At 33.3% G+C, this 20,551-nt stretch overlaps 1 protein-coding gene across 1 annotated transcript in view; it reads right to left on the reverse strand.

Annotated features, from left to right (window-relative positions):
• SLC37A1 (solute carrier family 37 member 1) overlaps positions 1-20,551 on the reverse strand; it is a 132,783-nt gene that overhangs the window by 55,257 nt on the left and 56,975 nt on the right. Inside the window, exons 5-8 of the mRNA XM_074300567.1 lie at positions 18,544-18,622; positions 15,561-15,696; positions 12,191-12,267; positions 4,588-4,754 (exon numbers count right to left, since the gene is read on the reverse strand). Coding sequence (XP_074156668.1) covers positions 4,588-4,754; positions 12,191-12,267; positions 15,561-15,696; positions 18,544-18,622 — 459 coding nt within the window. The remainder of the gene's footprint in view (positions 1-4,587; positions 4,755-12,190; positions 12,268-15,560; positions 15,697-18,543; positions 18,623-20,551) is intronic.

The following is a 20,551-nucleotide window of genomic DNA, read 5'->3' on the forward strand; positions in this document are numbered from 1 at the left end:
CAGATTGGCTAGGATGACAGAGAAAGATAATGCTGAATGTTGGAGGGGATGTGGGAAAACTGGGACACTGATACATTGTTGGTAGAATTGTGAATACAATTCGCCATTCTGGGGAGCGATTTGGAATTATGCTCAAAAAGTTATCAAATTGTGCGTACCCTTTGATCCAGTAGTGATTCTACTGGGCTAATATCCCAAAGAGATCTTAAAGGGGGAAAAGAGACCCATATGTGCAAAAATGTTTCTGGCAGCCCTCTTTGTAGTGGCCAAAAACTAGAAACTGAGTGGATGTCCATCAATTGGAGAATCAATGAATAAGTTGTAGTATATGAATGTTATTGAATATTATTGTTCTGTAAGAAATGACCAACAAGATGATTTCAGAAAAAAACCTTAAAAGACTTACATGAACTGAAGCTGAGTGAAATGAGCAGGACCAGGAGATCATTATATATTTCAACAACAATACCATATGATGATCAATTCTGACAGATGTGGCCCTCTTCAACAATGAGATGAACCAAACCAGTTCCAATAGAGTAGTAATGAACTGAACCAGCTACATCCAGCAAAAGAACTCTGGGAGATGACTATGAACCACTACATAGAATTCCCAATCCTTCTATTTTTGTCTGTCTACATTTTTTATTTCCTTCACAGGTTAATTGTACACTATTTCAAAGTCCAATTCTTTTTGTACAGCAAAATAATTGTATGGACATGTATACATATATTGTATTTAACTTATACTTTAACATATTTAACATGTATTGGTCTACCTGCCATTTGGAGGAGGGGATGGGAAAAGGAGGGGAAAAGTTTGAACAAAAGGTTTTGCAATTGTCAATGCTAAAAAATTACCCATGCATATATCTTATAAATAAAAAGCTATAAAAAAATAAAAAAACACCTTATTTTACAATTGTAGCCTTTACTTAGAAGCAACACAAAACTGAACTGCTACAGTATATAACCAATTTCTAATGTTGATACATTCCTCCATAAACTTTTAAAAATTATTTTATACTTTGTGTTCTGTTTCCTTAGTTGGATGATAAGCTTCTTAAGAGCTTCTTAAGAAACTATTTTTTTTTCTTTTGTAAGATGTAAAGAATCCCTTTACAATAAGTAGTTAGTATAGTAACAGCTGAAAAGAAATCTTAAATTTAAGCACAACTACAAAAATAATTCATTATTTCTGTTCTTTTCAGAACCAATCCTTATTTTGTGATTGAAAAAAAAATAATATTCAAGTATACATACCATAGATTAGAGCCTGAGAAATAAGCTCTGAACTTGTACAATGGACACAAGTTTCATTTGTCATTTTAATTAGAAATATATTTCAGTTCTTTTGAAATACTAAGGAATATTACTGAAACAAGGGAGTTTTTATTCTTGATCAATTCTCATTTGCAATAGTCAGTAGGAAGCTTTCTAGTTGCATTTGATATTATTACTTTGAATTATATTAAAGAACTAAATAAATGATGAGTTAAATTTTTACCGATGGTAATTAAAACATTACTCTCCCTTTCTGTTAACATATTTATTACCCATGTCTCCTGGAAATATTACGGAATTATCAATGTGTATATGTGTATATCTATCTATCTATGTATCTATCTATATCTGTCTCGTATTATGGAATTATCAACATGTCTGTGTATAAATGATAGTTAAATATATCTTGTATGCATCTTTTGAAATTTCAGTGTGGGAGAAAGGTATACTTTTCCATATTCTTATTTTTATTTTTAATTAAATGTATTTCATGTATATATAAATAAAAATACAACAAACTGTTAAGTTACTACTATCATTAAACTCATTTTCAAGGTAAGCAGCAGGGTAATATATTGCAGTGATTATCAAAAGTGTAGTTTGGTGAATCCCAGAGTCTCCAAAACCTTTCTGAGGGTCTAACAAATTAAAAATTAGTTTTGATTTTTAATATGGTAAATATCCATAAATATAACACACATAAACAGAAAATCTTGACAGATCCTCAATAATTTTTAATAGTATATGCTGAAAACAAAAATTTGGGACCTACTGATATAATGAATAGAAAATCTGCTTTAGCTTCAGGACTCCAGATCCAGCTTTGATACATATTGACTATATGATATTGGATAAGTCATTTAATCTTTCAGTCTCTTTTTCAGTTCTCAAGTCTATAAATTGCAGAAAAAAAAAAGGTTGATCTACATTGGTAGAGAGAATTTCCTTCCTAGAAGTTCCATACAGCAATGAAATCATTAATCCAAACAACAGAACCTAAAAAATTATATGAAAGGGGCAGCTAGGTGGCGCAGTGGATAGACCACCAGCCCTGAAGTCAAGAGGACCTAAGTTCAAATCTAGTCTCAGACATTTAACACTTTCTAACTATGTGACCCTGGGCAAGTCACTTGACCACAGTTGCCTCGAAGGGGGGGATGGATGATATGAAGTAGTGTAGGCACCACAAAGAGTAAAATTGCATTTGATTGAAGATAAAATTCAATAGTTTCTGACCTCAAACAGCTTACAATCAGATCATCTGCAAGTCTATGATACTGTACATCTTAGAAAGTGGCAGGTGTATAATATAATTTTCACTTAGTAATAAAGTAACCAGAGAAATGTGAGATTTGTGAAATGTGAAAAATGTGGTACGCATGGGGCTTGGAAGGGGCAGAACATAAAAAAAAAGAGGAGAGGCTCCTGTGGGCATGAAGGGGAGGTTGGAAGGTTACTTTAATGGTCATCACAGAGTAAAGGAATATCAGTTTGGCTATCCTTAATGATATGAAAATAGTTATAAACTTCAGTATATAGAGAGCAATGAATATTTAGTAATACTTAATATTTGCCAATCACATTTCCTTAGATTTGCCTGCTAGATGATGAGCTAAAAATGATGAGAATAAAAATAGAAGCCAAAATAGTTAGGCTTAAGGTGATTCACAAGGAGGAAAGCAAATTTGCATTTACTCATCCTTTCTGGTTATTTTCCTTGTAAAGATACCACTAAAGCTCTATTACTTATCTGTTTAATGGTTCCACTTGCTTTTGGAAGAAATTTGAGAAAGTCTGCAAATAGGTAAGGAAAAATTTGCCCAACAGAAGTATAGGAGAAACAATAAGATTACTATATGCTTTAAGCAAATGGAAATAGTGCTATGGAAATTAGCATTTATTATAAAGACAGTTAAGTGCTGACTAGACAAAGAAAGCAAGAACACAATCCTTGCCCTCAATGAACTCATCTATTAAGAGGAGAGACAACACTCAATATATGTACATACAAGATATATAAAGTAAATTGGAAATCTATATAGGTTTCAATTAGTGCAAAATAATAAATTTCCTATAGGAGCCACATGTATTCAGATTAATACTATTGAAAGTTATCATTATGTAAAATATGGTGTAGTTACAGCCTAATAGAAATACGTAGTGTGACTCTGAATAATGTAACTACATTAATTGTACTAATGAAAAATAACTGCAATCCTAGGAAGAAGGGCAAAAGAGGCAACAGAGAAAGTCTCTTGGGAAATTGAGATCCCATATGAGTGCTGAATAGACCATGACAGCTAGAAAGTGAGGTAAAAAAGGTAATATTGTGGGGAAGCAAAGAGGGACAGCCAGTGAAAGTGTGCACAGTCAGAAGAAGGCTTGTTGTATTTAAGAATTTGCAAGCAGGTCACCATATATAGATATTAAAGTATGTGAGGGGAAATTATGTGTAAGAAGAGTCAAAAGATAGGAAGGGGCTAGCCTTCATAAAACTTTTTATGAATCTTTAAAAGTCAAACAGAAAATTTTTATATTTGATTTTGGCAGTAAAAAGGAATCAGTTGAGATTATTGAGCAAGGAAGTGACATGCTCAGTTTTGTGGTTTAAGAAATTTACTTTGGCAGCCCAGATAAAGGATAGAATAGAATGCAAAGAGTTGCAGCAAGAAGATGAACCTAGAAGACTGCTGTAAAATTTTCAAGCACTAGGTAGTTTGAGTAGTACTAGATGGTGGCTGTATAAATGAAGAAAAGGGCACATATTAAAGAAGTCATGAAGGTCATAATGAAAGTTTTTGGCAAGAGAGGTTCTGTAGGATAAATTAAGAATAAGAAGTTGAGGCTGACTCTCAGGCTGCCAGTGTGGGTGAATAGAATATTATGGTTCACTTGACTGTAAGAAGAAAGTTCAGAAGAAGGTAGGATTTTGGATAAAAGATAATTTCTGTTTTGGCCATGTTAAGATTTAAATGCTATGGGACAAACAATTAAAGATGTCCATAAAGCAACTGATGATACCTTGACATTAGCTCAGAAGAGAGGTAAGCATTAGATATATAGATCAGAGAATCAGTTGCAGAAAGATGATAATTAAAAACATGGTAGTTGATGAGGGATATAGCCAAGAAATATAGCATAGAAAAAGAAGAGAAGAGGATTTAGAACAGAGACTTTCTGGAGACCAATGCATGACCAGGAAGAAGAACCATCAAAGGAAGACTTACAAGTAAAATTAAACTATGATTAGACTTATGAAGTGCTTTTCTGTACAACTTATATTTCATGGAACTCTATACTTACGTTCAATAAGAAAGAGAAAACACACTGTCCCCATTGAAGCAATGATGATACCAGGTACTACAAATGATAGTCCCCAACAGGTAGACACCCAATAGCCAGCAATCAAAGATCCTAAGATATTCCCCACAGAGGTGTGAGAATTCCATATGCCCATAATTAAGCCTCTCCTGAAAGAGAAAACAAACAAACAAAAAAAGCAAGATGGTTACTGCTTTTCTTAAAAGAAAAAAGGAAAACAATATATTACAAATACATACATTTATTTTGACAAGATATTTGGTATTTGTGTGTGTTTTCCTAAGAACAATCCTACATTCAATTTCATAAAACATACAGGTATAAAAAGTACCTAAACAATTGCAACAATGTACATTTCTCAGGACTGAACAAAGCTACTGTTCAATAGAAATGTATTTATATTACAATTAGCAAAGATAAAGGAATGCTGGCTAAAATGTTTTAATGGAGCTTAGAATATAATTATAGCTTTTGTTAAAAAAAATACTTACTGAAATTTTCAGTAAGCTGATGGTGATCACCAAGACTAGGTGATAAATTCTTTGGTCTTTGCAAATCCTGTGTAACCCCCTTTAATTTCTGCCAGGATAGTAGCAGAATGTTGGGAGATAGGGACAGAAAGGGTGATCTGAGAGGAACTGAATCATATTGATATTTACATTATCACTACAAATAATAGACAAATAAAGACAAAAGGAAGTGGCAATTAATTCATCAATAAGCCTCAAGGACCTAGTGCCAGATACTGTGCTAAGCCATGGGTATACAAAAAGGCAAAAGAAAGTCCCTACTTTCAAGAAACAGACTATTTAATTCATATGTGCAAACAAGCTACATATAGGATAAATAAGAAATAATTAACAGAGAGAAAGCATTGGATTAAGAAAGAATAGGGAAGTCCTGAGAAAGAGGGACTTATATTTGGCATATAAAAGAAACTAAGGAACTAAATGGAAAGATGACTTATAAGACTTATAAGACCTTCTTGGATAAGTAAATACCTTTCTTTCTTTTTATTAAAGCTTTTATTTTAAAAACATATGTATGGATAATTTTAAACATTTGCCCTTGCAAAATCTTGTGTTCCAAATTTTTTCTCTCCCTCCTTCCCATCTCCTCTCCTAGATGGAAAACATTTCAATATATGTTAAACATGTGCAATTCTTCTATACATATTTCTACAATTATCATGCTGCACAAGAAAAATTAGATCAAAAAAGAAAAAATGAGAAAGAAAACAAAATCCAAGCAAACAACATCTAAAAGAATGAAAATGCAATGGTGTGATTCATACTCAGTTTCCATAATCCTCTCTCTGAGTGCACATGACTCTTCCTCACGAAACTATTGGAATTGACCTGAAACATTCCATTGTTGAAAAGAGCCATGTCCATCAAAATTGATCATCATATAATCAGCAAATAACCTTTCTAAACTTCCAAGAGACACCTATTTTTTGGACATCTAGTTAATTTATATCAAAAATGAATATTGGTAAAAAGATTGCCATAAAGACAATTACACTTTGTTTACCAACATCTACTGTATGAGACAAAATGAGTGAAATTCTATGAATAATTTAGGAAGATCTCTCAAATTAAATGTACACTCAATGCAAAGATGAATGATTGGGATTTATAAGCAAAAGATGCCAAAATCTAATTAACCAACACAGAACTATCTATGAATCATAAACATTGTTTTCAAGAAGAAAATGGGGAAATAGTAGACACAAATCTCAAGCATTAAATAAAAATTCTCAGTCTCTCTCTCATATGTGAACATACAAATTATTGGTTACATATGAAAAGACACAAAAACACTGGACATTATTTCTATATCAGAATTTCATATGTTTGTGGATTTATTTTAGCAAAGATCATCAACATTTATTTCAAGCTCAAATGATAGTAAGGAGAAAAAAAAGGCATAAAATTAGGCACAATTACAACTTGCCCCATGTAAAAAAGATGTTGATAATGAAAAATATTGCCTTATTTATCAATATTTCCTAAGGAAGATCAATTCTTATAAATCAATCTCTACAACAAGGAGAACAAAGATTCAGTGTTAATTGATGATGGAGCAGAGAGATTGTTAACTGAGAAAGAAGCATCAACTATGTACCTCTGATCCTTGAAGTAGAATAAAGTCTCAGATCTAGCCATAAACCCTCATCTAAAGTCTACAGTGAAAAAAATAAGGGCAGGAATTTGAAGCCAAATGAAACTCAAAGTTCTGTGCCTCTGAATCTGCAGAGTTTTCTAGGTAGACAAATGTAGTTGGGTCAAACAGAAGTTTCAATCAAGAGCAATCATACACTTCTGTTATTTAGACCCAAACCTAGGTTGAAAATTGCAAAACCCAAATTGGGAGGAAAACAATCAGATGTCAGCCTGAATTAGAATATGTGAGGTGCATTAAAAGCTTGAAGATGCACAACTTTGGACTTTATTTGATATCCTTGAAGAATGCAACATTTAGTTATTAAAAAAACAACAACAACAACAACAACAACAACAAAACAAAAAACGAGACTTAAGGGAAAAGAGAATAGAACCAAGTAGGCCTTAGACATTCCTTGCAGAAATTCACAGTCTGACCTTAGTGCAAAGTCCCAAGTATGAAAATAAGGATAGAATAAGTAAGCAAGAAGATCAAAACCAACTTACATCATGAAGAATAGGTTATACTATTCATAAATCAAGAAGAGAATGATTTCAAAACATCACAAAGTAAAGCCTCAATAAAAAACACAGTTTGGGCATGTTTCACTAGAACTGTAGGAATAACTGAGGAAGAATTTTTTTTTTAATAATTAAAATGATCTTATAAATGAAATTAGGGCAGTGAGAGAAAGAATCGAAAGTATAGGAGAAAAGACTCGGAAATAGAACTCATAGTTTAGCACAATAGGTTAAAAATAAACCTTATCCAAACAACAGATTATTTGAAAATTAGAAAGGATCAAATAGAAGGTAGTAATTTTATAAGACTACAAGGAAAATTAAAATAAAGTCAAAAGAAAAAGATATGGTAACAGGGATAGAATTAAAAAGACATGTTGAGAAAGAAAATAGTGAATAAAAACAAGATGGAGAGAAAGTCAAAAATAGTAATTCAAAAAAAATTTGAATGTGAATGGGATTTTTATAGCAGCTTTATTTGTGGTTGTAAAGAACTGGAAATTAGAGATTCTTTGAAATTGTAGGAAATTGCAGAGTGTCTAGTTGTGATGGAATAACACTGTGCTTTAAGAAATGATGAGATCAATGATCTTAAAAAGGCATGGAGAAATAATTGCATGAAATAATGAAGAATAAAGTGAGCAGAACTAAGAGAACATTGTAGATAGTGAAAACATTATTGTTTTAAGAATAACTTTAGTAACTAAGTCATTTTGACTATTATAAATATACAAATAAAAATTAATGTAAGGATATATGAAGAAAGGTGTTATCTGTATCCAGAGAAAGGACTAATAAATAGGAATATGTGTATAATAATTTCCATTATATATACACACAACTATTTATGCCTAAAGGTAGACATCTCTAGGATGTCAGGGAAAAAAAGGGAGGGGAGAAAGAAATTTAAGATAATTTTGCTGTACAGTTGGGAGGAAAATCCAGCAGATTTGTAGTTTTATATGCAATTTTCTTTTTTGTTGAACTGTGTTATGCAAATGCTTGTTTTGTTCCATGAATTGAAAAAAAAAAAAGAATAAAACAAAACAAAAACTGAATATAATCCTTCAGGTTAAAAAAAAAAAAATGGAACTTCAAAGAAACCCTAGGACTTCCAAGCATTCCTGATGAAAAGATCAGAACTAAGCAAAACTCTTGAAATACAAGACATAAATAAGTAAATGAGTTGACAAATATAAATAAATAAACAAGGATAAAATGTTTAAAAATTGGAGTAAATTAGAGTTATCAGAACTCTAAAATTATCAAGGATCATAGAAGAAACCAAATAAAACCTGCAAATGGTTTTGTGATAATTTGATGATAATAATAGAAGAAAGGAAGCAGGAATGGAAGAAGTAATAGTTAAAGGAAAAAAGTGATGGGAAGTAGGGGAGAAATTCCATTCAAGAGACCCAAGTAAAATAATATGCAAATAAGAAGGAAGTGTTAAGGAAGAATGGGTGATGTCTTAGATGTACTTAGATGTCTTGAATCAAATATTCTACTGACATTTGAAAATCAACATAACTAAAAATGAACTTAATTATCTTTTTCTGAAACCCTCTTCTTTTCCAAACTTCTTAATATGGTTGGGGATAATATCATCTTCCCAGTCCCCACGGCTTCCAATCTAGCTTAATTGCAACCTAGCTCTTACTTTCTTTTAATCTGTTACCAAGGCCTATGGATTACATCTTTGCAACATCTCTCAAATTCTTCCTTTCTCTTCTCTGATAATGCTACCAACTTTGTGTAATACCTATATTGATGCAACAATCTGCAGTTTGCTCTATATGCCATAAATCTTTCTTAACTTCGTCCACTATATCCTTCCTTTAGCTTTTTTTCTAAAGTACATGCTACCTATATTTAACTCCAATGACCTCCTATCAGATCCAAGATCACATATGAAATCTTCTGTTTGGCATTCAAAGTCCTCGATAATAATGTAGTCTCTTCTTCCAGTCTTTCCAGCCTTATACATTACACTATCCCATGGATTCTTCAATCCTGTTACATTAATTTCCTTGCTGTTTCTCAAATAAGACATTTCATTTTGGGGCTCTAAGCATTTTCACAGGCAGTCTTTCATGTATGTGATGCACTCTTTCCTGATTTTTGCCTCCTGGCTTTTCTGGCTTCCTTCAATTCTCAGCTGAATTCCTATATTCCACAAGAACCCTTTCTTAATCCCTCTTAATTCTTGTGCCTTCCCTCTATTGATTATTTACTGTTTATCCTATATGCATCTTGTATATTCATAATTGTTCACATTGTCTTTCTCATTCAGTTGAGAGCACTGCCAGAGCAGGGATTGCCTTTTTCTTTTCTTGGTATCCCTAATGCTTAGCACAATCTTTGGAACATAGAAGGAACTTAATGAATGCTTACAGACAGACTGACAGACTTAAATTTCACTTTTATCAGAAGTCAGATAAGGGAAAGATCCGTATAAACACATTTTGGGGCAGATAAACATTTAACTCTTTAAGGAAACAGAAGATAAATGAGAGAAGAAGGAACCAAAAAAGGGAAAGTATATTAAGGAGTGGATTATTCATAACAAAATTATTTATATTATGGAGGGTAGATCCTGAAGAGATTTTAAAAAGATAGAAAAGATTAAAATTGAGTTCTAGATGATGGAAAGAGGAAAAAGGCAAAAGAATACACCTGTATGTAAAAAACCTCAAATACTGGTGTTGAACATAATCCTCACTACCCTTGAAGAGAAGGGAAAATATGATAAAATAAAATGAAGGGGAAAAAAATTATAACGTGAATGCAATGTATTCTACCATAAAATAGGAATTCTGTATAGTAGAATAGGTTAGAAAGAAAAGTCTAACAATATAGTTTGTAAGAAATATATTTATATCTTAAATACTGAAAAAAATCTATTTGCTTTTGCTGAACTCATAAAAGCAGGGGTAGCATTGACAGTTTCACACAAAAACTTCCCCCACCAAAAATAGACTTGATTAAGAGATAAACAAGGTAAATACATTATTGAAAGGTAACACAGAATATAAATTAATATTAATGCTAAACATGTAGTCTCTAACTATCATAGCAACTAAATGTTGAAAGCAAGTTATATAAGTTACATGGAGAAATGGATACCTCAAAGTCCTTTCCTATGCTGTCACCCCTACAGTGACTACTCTTTCTTCCCTTCTTCATCTTGGTTCCTCAGTGAACCAGGTCATTTCTATACTGAACTCTTCTCTCAAGTCTCTTGGCTCCCTATGGTATTATAAATTTTGTATTGCCATTCTTCAGTCTTGAATTACTTCTACCATCTGTTGCTTTTGCTCCTATTCATATACTGCTGAACAAAACTGGAAAACAAAGATCATCAAACTGCTAATTGTGTTCACTACAAATTTTTCTTATATTATAACCTTATTGGGTCCTCTCTGCTTCAAGACAATCTTTAGAACTCCCTATCCCATTCAGCAGAGCACCTCTTCCAAATCTTTTCTTCTTTTTGCAAATGTCCTATGGTTTCCCCTCTCTCTACTCTTTCAGCTCAGAACCTTGCCTCATATTTAACTGAAAAAAATTGTGACTATTTGGGGATACTTCCTTCTCTCTAACATTATCTATCTCCTCCTTCACTCCTGTCTCACATGAAGAGGTACTCCTTCTTCTTGACAGAAACCCAAATAATCAATCCCATTTCATCCCATCTTTTCAAGCAGATTGCCTACTCTATCATTCCTACTCTTACACTAATGTTCAATTTCTTCTTTTTCCCTTCTATCTACAAACATACTAATGTTTCCCATCCTCAAAAAATATTGCTTTTTCTGTTAGCAGATTTCATCTTACATTTCTCCTCTCCATTCCTTGAGAAAGCATCTATAATCACTACCTACCTCTATTTCCTTTTCCTCTCCAGTCTGGTAGGAATGGCATCATTCAACAGAGAGAACTACTCCCTCCAAGATTTCCATTGATTTTTAAAGTGTCCAAACCAATAGAAGGATCTTTATCCTTGTTAACCCCTTTACAGCTTTGATTACAATGATCATTTTCTTCCCCTTAATTCTTTCTGTTTTCCAGATTTTCTTTACATTGTGCTTGCCTGTTTCTCCTCCTACCTGTCTGACTACTTTTTCTTAGTGCCAATTTTTTTTGCTAAATTTTAAGCCAAAACCTGCCTGATTAGCATGTATATCCCCCAAGGCTGTTCTGTATCCTTTTTCCTTTTCCTCTTCAGCTGTAGTGATCTTATCAATTCCCATGGATTAAATTATTAATTAATTATACATCTCTTCTATTCCACTACCCTTCCTCTGAAGCCACCACAATGTTGGTACAGACTCTCATCTACTCAATGTCAAAAGAGCTTGCTTATTGGTCTTCTTGCCTCAAGTCTCTCTTCACTCCAATCCATTTTGCATCCACTTATCAAACTGATTTTCTTGAAGTGTAGGTTTGCTTGATCATGTCTCTTCCGATTCAATTTAATTCAGTGGTTCCTTATCTATTTCAGTACTCCTAATCATGTTATGCTACTCTTCCTAGGCTGGTCTTTGGATGGACTTGGTTATATAGTTTTATATATTGACTGCCCTTAAAGGTTAGTTCAAGTTCACCTTATCTATGAAGTTTTTCCTGATTTCTCCCCAGTGGCTTTCTCAAACTCTCCTATAGAATGTCAGTCTCTATCACTTTCCTCTCCCCCTCCTCCATCTCATTATTTATCTTTTTATTTACATCTATATGTTTATTTATGTCCCTCCAGTGGAAAAACCTTTGAGAGCAAGGACTAATTTTTTTGTCTTTGTAGCCCTAAAACTTAGCATGGTATTTTACACAGAGTAGGAATTTGGTAAATATTTGATTGATTTGAGTTTAATAAATAATATACCATTTATTTCTACTACCTTCCTTTTCCAAACCAGTTACCAATGCAGGTCACCACACTAGGCCAGCCAGTGGTCTGCACCAACCCATTAGCTATCTGGAAAAAAAAAAGAAGAAGAAGAAAATGATTTATGATTTATTATAGGATTATCGTTATCTATTTTTCTTAAATTTGGGTAAGGAAGATATAGATAGATAGACAGATAGCTTGTTCTTGCATGTAGCATGGGAGAAAACTTGATTTTAACTGTATTTTTTATGAATTTCTAGTTGGTCACTCAGATACATCACTGAATCTGAAAATTTAGACAACCTTTCTTATCTTTTGGAAAGTACCCTGAGCTTAATTTCCAGTAAGCTTATTTATTTGTTAATAATTTCAGTAAGTTTATTGCCAAGTAATCTTAACAAATGTTTGTTTAATGTTAAGTGAAACACATTTTGTTTGCTTTTGATTTTTGTTTCTGCTCCCCTAATGTTTTTCATTAGGAGAGCAGAATTTGATCAGGTTCTTTTTGTTACCAAGATTAAAATGCTATCAAAAGTGTTTCACCTTTCCAGGATGTCTAGAATCCATACAAGGTAAGCTTCTCCCAGTATACTTTTGACCCAAAAGAATTCCCCAGAAACACCTATATCTCTTAGGTTTATTTGGCTCTAGAGCAATATCTGAGATCTTAATGTCAATGTCAATATCAATCTGTTTTAGAATACGGTCATTTTTAAGGCAGGGACTATGTTAACTCATCTTGCTTTGCAGAACCCCATAAATTTTGGCTCAGTATTTAATAAAAAAAACTTTTAGATCACAGATGCTTAAATATCTAAATGCTCAAAAAAGATTATTTCACATAAGAATAGTGATTTTTCAACTTTTCTGAGTTTGAAACACTACAATAGGTTTGTAGCAATTATCTTCCTTACTAAAAAACTAGGAACCGAAAATAACAAAAACAGCATATAAATGAAAAGCTGAAAGAATACTGATTTCTTCTATTCATTTTTAGAAAAAACCTAAGAACATAGGATAAATACATAATATATACATTCAAACACCTATCAATTAATGTATATATAATTATATTATTATTATATTATAATTATATAATTATATGTCATTGGATTATAGATTCAAAGATAAAAGTTCCTTAGTGAGCACATGGTCTAAAGTCCTTATGTTATAGACCAGGTACTGATGCCAAGAAGGTAAATAGCTGCCCATGTAATTGTGTGACCATGATATGGGGGAGGAAGTGTCACATAGCTATAGCAAGTGTCTGAGGTGAGATTCAAATTCAAGTTTTCTTGAATCCAAGTCCAGCACTTAGGATCAAACATATAGTGTTGGATTTTCTTTTCTTCTCTTTTTTGGTTGTCTAATGTGATTTTACCACTTTCACTTTAAAAAAAAAAATTAAAAATTTAGGTTACCTAGGGACAGTTGAGGTTAAGTAATTTATCCATAATGTCAAAACTAATATTCCTCAGAAGCACCAAGGTTCCTGACTCTGAGACCAGGAGTATATCACTATTATACTATACACCCTCTATCAATAAACATATGCATGTCCATATGCATACATATATGTATACATGTTTGGGTTTTGCTTTTAAATTGTTATGTGTGTAAATACAGACATGCATATATGCACATATATACTTTAGGAAGATCAAGCTGAATAGAGAGGATGGATTGGAGTGAGGTGGGCAGAACTTGAGACAGGGAGACTAGTAGGCTGTTGTACTAGTTCAGATTTGTGGGTGAGGATTTACATCAGGGTGGTTTTAGTATTTGAGGAAGAAGGGAGCATAACAAGAGAAATTACACAGATAGAAATGACAGCATATGACAAATGACTAGAAATTGAGAGTGAGAGAGTGAGGAATTGAAGGTAACACTGAGCTTGCAAGCTCAATAGTAATCAGGAAGTTAGGAAGGGGGAAAGATTTTGGGCAAAACATAATGATTTCTGTTTTGGACATGTTGAGTTTAAGATGTCTAAAGGGCATCCAATATACAATTTAATATACATCTAATATACAATTTAAAATATGAGATTGGATATTGGAAGAAAGAGAAAGGATTAAACATTTATTAAGTGTGTACTATGTGCTAGGCACTATGTTAAGCACTTTATAAATATTATCTCATTGATCATCACGACAGACAATTTTGTGAGGTAGGTTCTATTATTATTCCCATTTTACAAGGGAAGAAACTAAGGGAGAAAGACCTTAAATGACTTGCCTAAGATTAAAACTAGTATGTATCTGAGGTCAAATTCGAACTCAGAACTTCCTGACTTTAGGACCAGTCCTCTATTTACTGTTCTATCTAGTTAAGGTTAGGACTGGACAAGTGAATTTAAGAATCGTCTACAAAGAGAAGATAATTGATTCCACAGGAGCTGATGAATTCACCAAAATGAAATCATATAGAGAAAAAACAGAAGAAAGCCTGAGGATGGAACTTTGGGGACTCCTATGGTAAAGAGACATGTATGACCCAGGAAAGAATATAGAAAAGGAATGTTCAGACAGGGAAGAGTGGAGAATATCATTAAGTATCAGGAAAAGGCAGTATCATGAAAACTTAGAAAAGAATGTCAAGGAATGATGGACCATAAATAACCAAGGCTGCAGAGAAGTTAAAAAGAATGAGGACTGAGAAAAGTGCTACTAAACCTGGCAATTAAGAGATCAGATCATTGATAACTTTATAGAAAACAGGTTGGGTTGAGCGATGAGGTCAGAAGTCAGACGGGAAAGAGTTAAGCAAGTAAATTGAAAAGGAATGGACTCACATTGATAGAAAGCCTGTCTAGGAGTTTAGTCACAAAAGGGAGGAGACATGGGTGGGGAAACCTGGATCAACGGAGAGGGGGGAGATATAGGTAGATTTTTAAAAAGTAGAGAAGCACTCAGTGGATTGGGAATGATTGAAAATTAGTGAGAGAATAGAGATGACACAGGAGGCAATTTTTTGGAGCAGACAATGGGATCATTTATTCAAGAAGAGGGGTTTGCCTACTTTTACTTCCACCTTCCTTCTCTAGCTATATTACTACTCCTTTGCCAAGGACCTCTTCATTTTGAAAGAAATTTCTTGAAGAACAAATGCCCCAAATCAAAAGAATCTTAAAGGCTGAAGGGATCATTTTAGTTTCAGAATAGGACCAAGAAACTTAAAAGCAGCATTTGTCTTCAGTTCCAACACTACTAGGATTTAGTATATATTCCATAGAATATATACTGACATATATATTCTATAGAATAACTAAAGTACTTCACTTTTATCAGTTACCAGAGCACATAATACAGGAGGTATTATAAATATATATACCTATGTGTATAATCTACATAGCATCAAATTTAAGCTGAATTGCTTACCTGAGTTATGACATAGAAACCAAAATTGTGAATATTGTAGAAATACCCCAATCCAAAAAGGGTTGTAAAGGCTCCACTGGCAAACATTCCAAATGTTAGGTAATATCTAATTGGCAGACGTTCCCCTATTATGCCACTGAAAAAGAAATGAGGAAGCAGAGGGCAAAAAAATTCATAAGACAAACCACTGAGCAATAATTTTCAAAATATTTTTAAGCTGTTAGTTGATCTTTATGAAACAATAAATTTTAAGGATATAAATCATAACTTTTCCTATAAAACATTTATTAACCAAAAAATGATAGTAAGCTATGAGATACTTTCTCCATGAAACTTAATTGTGAAACATTAACTATCATGAATATTGTTTATTAATTAGTAAATAAAATAGGTATCTTAATAGGAGGTAATCTTTTAGTGCTAATAGTATATAACAGATGTACATTTTAAAATACAGACTATCATAACTAAAGGAACATATAATGACACAGAAACACAACACAATATATTTCCAGGGAACTAATTCCATTCAATTTACTTTAATTAGTGCTTGCCAAATGTGCTACAGAGTAACATTACCAGAAAAACCTTAAGGAATACAGAACCATTTTAAATTACTTATTGAATAAATTATCACCTTATGTTCCATCCTGAAAGCAGAAAAACTAATGAGTGGTTTAAACTCTTTTCAAAAACCAAAGGCTTTTAAAATGCTTGGAATAATGCAAACAAAAGAGAGATTAAACAATCTATCTAGGAAAAGCAGTGTAGTTCTATTCAGTTGTGGATGACTTCCACAATTCCACAATGAATTCCAATCCTTTCTTTAGTCTATAAACCCACTGAAAGGTTTATCAAACAGATTGTTTTTTGAGTTCTAAAATAAAAGAAATCTACCTTGAGTTTGGTGTCTGGCCTAGTTTAGAATTGAGAAAAAAAGTTTAGGGGTTATCAAATTTTTCCCCTGCCCCCAAACATTTGGTTAGTACCATGCAGAATCAGTTAGAAGAGCATCAATCTAATCCAACATCCTAATATTTTGGATGAGAATACAGGGCTAAACAAGTGAATGAAAATTATATGTGTATTGAATGCATACACACAGAGTGCAAGTTATTATAGCAATATGAGAAGAAAGCAAAAATGATCAGGAAGGAATGGAGTAAGTGATTAAGGAGAACATAAAGAAGAAAAAGAATGTAAATGGGCAGCAGTGCTAATCTGTTTCAAGAAGCTGGAGAGTAGAAATATATGTATGACTGCAAGAGGGAAGGGGAAAGGAAATAGCCCCTGGGTATTTGGAATTACACAACATGTATGAAGCTCTTCCTGAATTGTATGGAACTGACTCTCTGGGGAAGAAATACTTGCAATTCTTCAAGGAAAGATGATGCTGATATATACAGACAGTCAGAAGAAAGAACTTCCAAGATATTTAAAACTTCTTTTGTTGTTTACATATTTTAGAGCTCAGGAGTTAAAAACTTTAGCATTTCAGCCAAAATATTTTTCTAGCAACTAACTCCCCAACTTGATATTTTGTACCTGTTTAAGTCCTCTCATTACTACTTCCTAATTTCTAAAAATGTTTTTTAAAATTTCACATTTTTTTTTACTTCCAATTCCTTTAAAACTAAAGGCCAACCCTTGGACAAATAGATTATAACCCTGGGTATTCCTGGTCTGGCGGGGCTGCCTGGAATTATTAGAAAAACTGACAGAACATCTCTTTTTCTCAAAAAGAATCTTTTTTTCTGTATTTAAGAGGTTAAAAAATACCAATAAAGCTTTCATATACCCCACAGAAACCTCTTGCATCATCTCCAGCTTATTGTACATTTGTTGCATGTTTCAAAGGTATTTCAAACTCAACATGTTCTAAAACTATACTTATCTTTCTCCTCAAAGCTTCCCTTGTTCCCAAGTTTCCTATTATTATCCAGAGCAACAACATCTTCTCAATTTTCCCAAGCTCTCACCCAAGCTTTCAACATCAGTGTTATCCTTTACTCCCCACACTTTCTTATCCTATATATTGAATTAGTTGTGAAATTGTTTCTATCTCCACAATCTCTCCCATAATTAATTTTTTCCACTTGCAATGCTATCAGCCTAGTTTAGACCCTCCTTTCTTCTCACTTAGACTATTGACATAACTTAATTGATTCCCCAGCATCTTCCTATGCCAAACTATCCTGGGCTGAGCTGCCAAAAAGATTTCTTTTTTTTTACTTTTTAAAACCTCAATTGTGGGGACAGCTAGGTGGCGCTGTGGATAGAGCACCAACCTTGAATTCAGGAGGATCCGAGTTCAAATTTGATCTCAGACACCTAACACACTTTCCTAGCTGTGTGACCCTGGGCAAGTCACTTAACCCCAGCCTCAAAAAAAAAAAATCTCAATTGTATTTTATTTTTCCAATTTACATGTAAAAATAGTTTTCAATATTCGTTTTTGTAAGATTTTAAGTTCCATTTCCCCTCCTCACTTCCTTATCTCCCCTCTTCCCTAGAGCAAACAATCTGATATAGATCATAGCAACTGCAAAATTATTTTTCTAAACCTCAATTTTGACCTTGTCACTTTCCTACTCAATAACACTTATTTACAGTGAAAAAATATTAAGAGTCATATAGATAAGCAGTGATCCTTGATCACATCAAAGCCACAATTTTAAAAAAGAATTTTCCTTGTGTAGAAAATAGATTTGTCTTCTGGCTGGGACAGGGACAAAAGAAAGGGCAGAATGCATTTGAGAATGGAGTCCATTGTGTGAATAAGACTGGAATTAGGTATAGGGCAGGCATTGCTCTTATCTCTCAAGGGCAAATAAAGCTGTATCACAGAGCATGAAGTATCCAAGTAATTCTATTTCTGCAGAGGCTGTGGTTACAGGATAGATGAGGTCCATGAGGTCTAACAGAAATGTCAGTTATAAATAGAGAAGAATCTTAAAAAAAAAAAAAATTAAAAATTACTTACCTTAAATACATTCCAATTGCATAAGCACAAAGGAATGAATAATCCAATGCTCCCAGTAATTGCTGATAGTTCTTTTTATCTAAACATTGAGATAAAATTCATTATTAGTGTCCATCCTCAAAATAAAAGATAGTTTTTAAAAGGTACAAAAATTTCTCCTCATCAAAGCCTGGGCAACACTTGAGTCTGAAAGATGTGAGTGTGAGCCTAGGAAATGTGACTTTGAAATATCTCCTTGATTTCTTAGTAAGGAAAGATAAAATTGATATATCTAGAATTTGCATATCTGTGCCATAATTTTAGATAATCATTTCATACATAAATACAGTGACATACATAACATAATATGTATACATAAATACACATATATCTATGTATACAAACAATATAAGAAATGACACGAAGAACTATTTTAGAAAAATCTGGTTAACAGTAATATTATAACAATTATCAACTCTAAAGGACAATTATTTTGTTTCTTAAAAGTGAGCCAAGAAAATTCTAAATGACCCATGATGAAAAATAATATCCACTTTCAAAGAGAGAACTATAAAAATAAGTTGTTGAGTGCAGATTGAAGCATATTTTTCCTAACTTTATGTTTCTTGCTTTTTTAGAAAAATTGTACTTTACATGACTTCACATGTAAAATTGACCTAATATTACTTGCTTTCTCCGTGCTGTAGGAGAAGTAGGAGTGGAAGAATTTGGAATTCAGAATTTAAAAAAATAAATATAAAGTACAAAAGTATATTAACAATTGGCTTCATGAGCTGTATGAGCTAGCTCTAGCACATACCTGAATATGCAAACTTGGCAAGACCATGAAGAAGAAAAGATCAAAAGAAGGAAACAGAAGGAAAAAAAAGAGAGGGAGGGAAAAAGGAAACAGGTAAAAGTGAAGGATGAAAAAAAGAAAAAAAGAGAAAGTTATCTAAATTAAAGGAATACAATTTGGGGTAGATTAACAAGAAGGAAAATAGCTTTAGAAATATGTATTCGTTGAAGTAGTGTAAGCAAAGGTAATACCAGAAATGAAAATATAACTTAAAAGACATAGGAAAAAATTGATACAAAAGAAACAAAGAAAAAAAATGAGCTACAATTCACAACTTTGAAATGAGTGTAATGTAATAGGGCTCTGTGGTCCTCTGATCTTTGTGGGGGAGGGCCTGGTTCAGAAAACCCCTCCTAACCCTTTCATTTGGCCTCAGGAAACTCTTAAAATAATTCTTACCTGAATATCAACCCCTCCCCATTCCTAAGGGTTCACTTGGCCTCAGGAATAATCACCACCCATTATTAACCAGCAAATTAGTTCCTCAATTCATCTGGAGATTACTCCCCCAGCCTCAGGCCATAGAAAGCTAAATAAAATCAAATCCTGTAACCCAAATCTTTGCTATCTTCTAATCAGGAGTCCACTGAGAGAAAGAGCTGCTCAAAGTCAATAAACCCCACTCCCCACCCCACCCTTTTTCTTTTGAGGCAATGGGGTTACGGGACTTGCTCTGGGTCACACAAATTTGATCCGGACTTCAGGTGGTGCCCTATCCACGGTGTTGTGGATTCCTTTTTATTGTCCTGACGCAGTTTCCCTAATTGTCCTGCCTCGGTTTCCCAGAATTGTTCTGCCTCAGTTCCTAATTGTTCTGTTCAATCCTGATGATCCAGATAAGGAGAGGGACCTTCTATCTTAGATATCATCAGAATGTTTGGTGCCTCTCCCCATTCCAACTCCGGTGCCTACCCCCACCCGGTCAAAACCGAATTGATAGTCCCATTCCCACTCTCAGCGCTCTGACTCTGCCCCTCTCTCTGTCTATCCCTGTAGCTGAGCCATGTGTATATATGTCATTGAGAACTCCATGGCGTGCTGGATTCTTAGAGAAGATAGTCTCATTGAGCCCTGGGACCAAACCATGGATCCATTTGGTCCCTGTAAATCTCTCCATTTCAAATAAAATATTAAAAACTCTCTAATCTCTATCTTGCCTCAATTTTTCTG

The sequence above is a fragment of the Sminthopsis crassicaudata genome, chromosome 3 (genome assembly GCF_048593235.1).
Source record: "Sminthopsis crassicaudata isolate SCR6 chromosome 3, ASM4859323v1, whole genome shotgun sequence".
Classification (NCBI taxonomy): Eukaryota; Metazoa; Chordata; class Mammalia; order Dasyuromorphia; family Dasyuridae; genus Sminthopsis; species Sminthopsis crassicaudata.